A 4,325-nucleotide genomic window follows, 5' to 3' on the forward strand; every position below is an offset into this window, starting at 1 on the left:
TTATGGAAAAAAACGAACAATGCACATCAGTTGTTTTTTTAATTAAATTATTATAATTTAAATTAATTTTAATAAAATAACTTAAAATTATAATTTTAATCTTATCATGTACATGACACAGATACACTTGGATACACTTTCTTGTTTTTATTAAATATAATTTTTTTTTAATTATTAAATAATCATCCAATATAATTTCTTAGTGTATACGTTTGTATCACTCTCTTGAAGAAACACTGGGCTGTATAATAATTCTATTTTAGAGTGCTCTGTTAGAATTTCTTAACGGAGTTTCTACTGCCATCAAGACTACATTGTCAACGTCAATTAAATCTCAATACAAGTCTACGTAATCTGCATGGTTTAGACAACGATGGATGAAGATCGAACCGAGGAAGACAACCGGAAAGGAGGTAGGAATGTGATTCTAATGGAAGAGGCAGACATATCAGAAGGTATTAACGCTTGCTCCAATAGTCTCTATGGCAGACTCTTTGCTTCCAAAACATTTTCAATTGGAACCATGGGGAATGCTTTAAAGGCTATATGGGGAAACCCGGAAGAATTTAGCGTGAGTGACAAAGGGGATAATTCCTTCCAATTCTTTTTTAATAAAGAAGTGGATGTCTTGCGTGTTGAACGTGGTTCTCCATAGCTATTCAAAGATTATGTGCTCCATGTCAAGAGATGGAAGGAAGATCAGACTGTGATGAAGAGATTATTTCTAATTTTCCGGTTTGGGTTCAATTTTGGGGTTTGCCAGAATCGTTTAAAAGCCTCGAAGTTGGACGTAAATTGGGAGAGAAACTGGGCATAATGTTGGAGGTAGGTAAATTTCAAATGCGAGGCAGAGAAACTAGAATTGTGAAGACCAAAATCAATATTGATGCTGCTAGGCAAGTGAGAGATTAGTTAATAGTGGCGGGACCTAATAAAAAGGAGGTAGAAGTGGCACTGCGCTATGAGAGACTTGGAAAGTTCTGTACCTATTGCGCAAAATTGGGGCACGAGGTGAAAAACTGCCATGATCTGCTGAAGGACACAGAGAGTGATATGGTAAAAGAGGATGACATTGGCGAATGGGTTAAAGCCAGCCAAGTGGGAATGCGAATCTACTCTGAAGGAGAAAGAACATTCAACAACTCAATCCAAAACCAGAATAAGGCCACTCAATGTAAGAAAAAACCAGTCTTAAACTGCTTATTAGAAGAATTTGCAGGGATGTCAATGCAAGAAGGGAAACAAAGTTTGAAACCACAAGACACTGGTAACAGGGCAGCGCCTGAGTCACCTCAATCAGCCAATTCTAGAACAGAATGCATGGAGGTTATCATAGCTGGTCAGTCCAATATCAAGGAGGATGAAGGGCAGCTTATGCAATTCGCTATTAGGCAGTGTCTCACCACAGAGAAAGGTAGGAAGTGGAAAAGGTTAGCAAGACAAGGTGCTGCAGAGTCAGATACTAAAAGTGAACCCAAAAAAAGGTTGATGAGTGGTATAGCTGAAGGATCTACAAAGAAAGCAAGAATAGAGGATGAAAATGCAGTTGAACAGATGGTGGAGGGTACCAGCCTACAAATGGCACTCAAGGCGCCATGAGAGCTATAGTTTAGAATTGTCGGGGTTTGGGGAGACCCTTGACAATTCACACCTTAAAAGGGATCTGTAAATTCCACTCCCCCGAGATTGTGTTTATAAGTGAAACAAAGAACCAATCTCGACAGGTGAAAGCAAAACTTCGGGTATGCGGCTACGAAAACTGGCATATTATTAACTCGGCAGGAGTGGCAGGAGGACTTGTGCTAGCTTGGAAGGACAGCATCAGTGTTCAAATTATTAGCAATGGAGAATTCTTTGTGGCAGCTGAAATTAAAGAAGTCGGAAGCAGTGAGGTATGGGCGTTCATTGGTGTCCATTTGAGTTGTTCGGAACAAATTCGATCCTTACAGTTTGAGGAGCTTACAACAATGAGCCAACACCTGGAAGGAAAAGTGGTAATAGCAAGCGATTTTAATACTATAACAAGTCAAGCGAAAAAGGAGGGTGGAGGCCAAAAATCAGCAACCACCATTGCAACATTCACTAATTTTATTGACAGTAACGAATTAGTGGATATTGGAATGGTGAGGCGCCCTTTCACGTGGACAAATCGAAGACAAGGAGAGGATTTGGTAAAGGAGAGGCTTGACCGCTATTTAGTTGGGATGGAATAGAAGTTGAAGTTTCTGAATGCAGTGGTACACAGGCTCATAAAGTCAGGCTCAGATCATACTCCAATTTTGATGGAAACCGAACCTCAATCTTGGCATAGTAAAAGGCGGTTTAAATACCAGGAACGTTGGTGTGGAGAAGAGGATGTCAAGAGAATTGTCAGTGAAGTGTGGATAATGGAAGTTGTAGGCTCAGCTATGTTCTCCTTGGCCCAAAAGTTGAAAGTTTGTAGACATAGACTAGTTCAATGGCAGAAAACTCACAAAGCAAACTCCCGGAAAGAAATTGAGGACCTTCAAGCTAAACTAGAGGAGTTGCGGGTGGCTGGAATCAATGGGGAGGAGGAGGTTACCAGTTTGGAGGAGAAGTTGGAGCTGGCATATTTGAAAGAAGAAAGCTATTGGCGAGAAAAATCTAGAGTCAAGTGGCTAAAAGAAGGAGATCAGAACACTAGATTCTTTCACCAGAAATTTTAATCAAGGATACGAAGGAACAGAATTTGGAAATTAGTGGGGAGGGACAATGAGATTGCATTGAAACCGGAGGATATTGCAAAGGTAGATGAAGACTATTTTTACGATATTTTTACTTCTTCTTGTTCGGCTGATCCGAATCCATACTTAGAGGATTTGGAGCCTAAGGTTACAGCTTCCATAAATCGTAGGCTCCAAAGGCCAGTAACTATGGACGAGGTCAAAAGAGCTACATTTAGTGTTCACGCTCAGAGTGCTCCTGGTGATGACGGGTTTACAGCTAAGTTTTTTCACTTTTTCTGGGATATAGTTGGAGGTGACGTTTTTAAGGCAGTGAGAAGTTTCTTTCGCAGTGGCAGAATTCTAAAAAGCTTCAACCATACTCAAATTTGTTTGATTCCAAAGGTGCCAGATGCCAATGACATGACTCAGGTACGACCGATCAGTTTGTCTTCAGTTATGTATAAAATTATTTCTAAAGTTATGATACACCGATTACAAGGTATTATAAATAAAATTATAAGCCCAAATCAGAGTGCGTTTCTCAAAGGTAGACTCATTTCAGATAATATCCTAATTGCCTACGAATGTATGCACTATTTGAAAAATAAGAGAAGTGGGACAGAGCATGAGATGGCTATTAAACTAGACATGAGCAAGGCTTATGATAGGGTTGAATGGCATTTTTTATGGTATATTATGGATAAGCTGGGCTTTGATGCTAAATGGATTAACTGGACTGAGAAATTGGTAATGACTGTTTCTTACTCTGTCGTTGTGGAAGGTCAACCTTTTGGCTATTTTAGGCCAAACAGGGGCATCCGACAGGGTGACCCCCTATCTTCATATCTCTTTCTTTTTTGTATAGAGGGACTTTTCTTCTAGCTACACAAGGCAGAGCAAAACAGATTAATTCAAGGAGTTCAAGTTAATCGGAGATGCCAAACAGTTAATCACCTTTTGTTTGCTGATTATTCAATCCTTTTTTGCAAGAGCGCACCTAATACAAGCCAAAGTATTCTAGAATTGCTAGAGATCTATGAGGGTTTCAGTGGACAAAAAGCCAATTTGAATAAGTCGGCTATCTTTTTCAGTCACAACACACCTCAGAACACAAGACTAGCATTTGCTCAGACACTAAATATTGAACATATCGGAGCACAAGACAAATACCTGGGACTGCCCTCTATAGTTCAAAAATCAAAGAAAGCAACCTTTGGAGCTATCAAGGATAAAGTTCAGAAGAGGATTATGGGTTGGAAAAGAAGTCTATTGTCATCAGGTGGCAGGCACACGCAATTGAGAGCGGTGGGGGAGGCGATTCCTATTTATACACTCTCTTATTTCAAGCTCCCGGACATGCTGTTGACTGAGATTCATAGCATGCTCTCGCAATTTTGGTGGGGTCAAAAAGGCGCAGAACAAAGAATAGTTTGGATTAAATGGGACATAATGACGAGACCGAAGAAAGATGGAGGGCTGGGGATTAAGGACCTAAGGGCGCAAAATTTGGCTTTATTGGGCAAACAATGTTGGCGTCTAGTAAAATACTCTAATTCTACTCTATCAAGAATGCTCAAAGCTAAATATTTCAGATATACATATTTCCTATATGCAGAGATAGGAAGCGTACCGTCGTGA

General features: G+C 39.9%; 1 protein-coding gene across 1 annotated transcript; it reads left to right on the forward strand.

The window, feature by feature from the left end:
- On the forward strand, nucleotides 2,388-4,325 carry LOC107610947. The gene is made up of 3 exons (XM_016312923.1): nucleotides 2,388-2,635; nucleotides 2,693-3,116; nucleotides 3,678-4,325. The coding sequence occupies exons 1-3, from the start codon at nucleotides 2,388-2,390 to the stop codon at nucleotides 4,323-4,325; spliced, it is 1,320 nt and encodes a 439-aa protein (XP_016168409.1).

This window comes from Arachis ipaensis, chromosome B08 (genome assembly GCF_000816755.2).
Source record: "Arachis ipaensis cultivar K30076 chromosome B08, Araip1.1, whole genome shotgun sequence".
In the NCBI taxonomy this organism is placed as follows: Eukaryota; Viridiplantae; Streptophyta; class Magnoliopsida; order Fabales; family Fabaceae; genus Arachis; species Arachis ipaensis.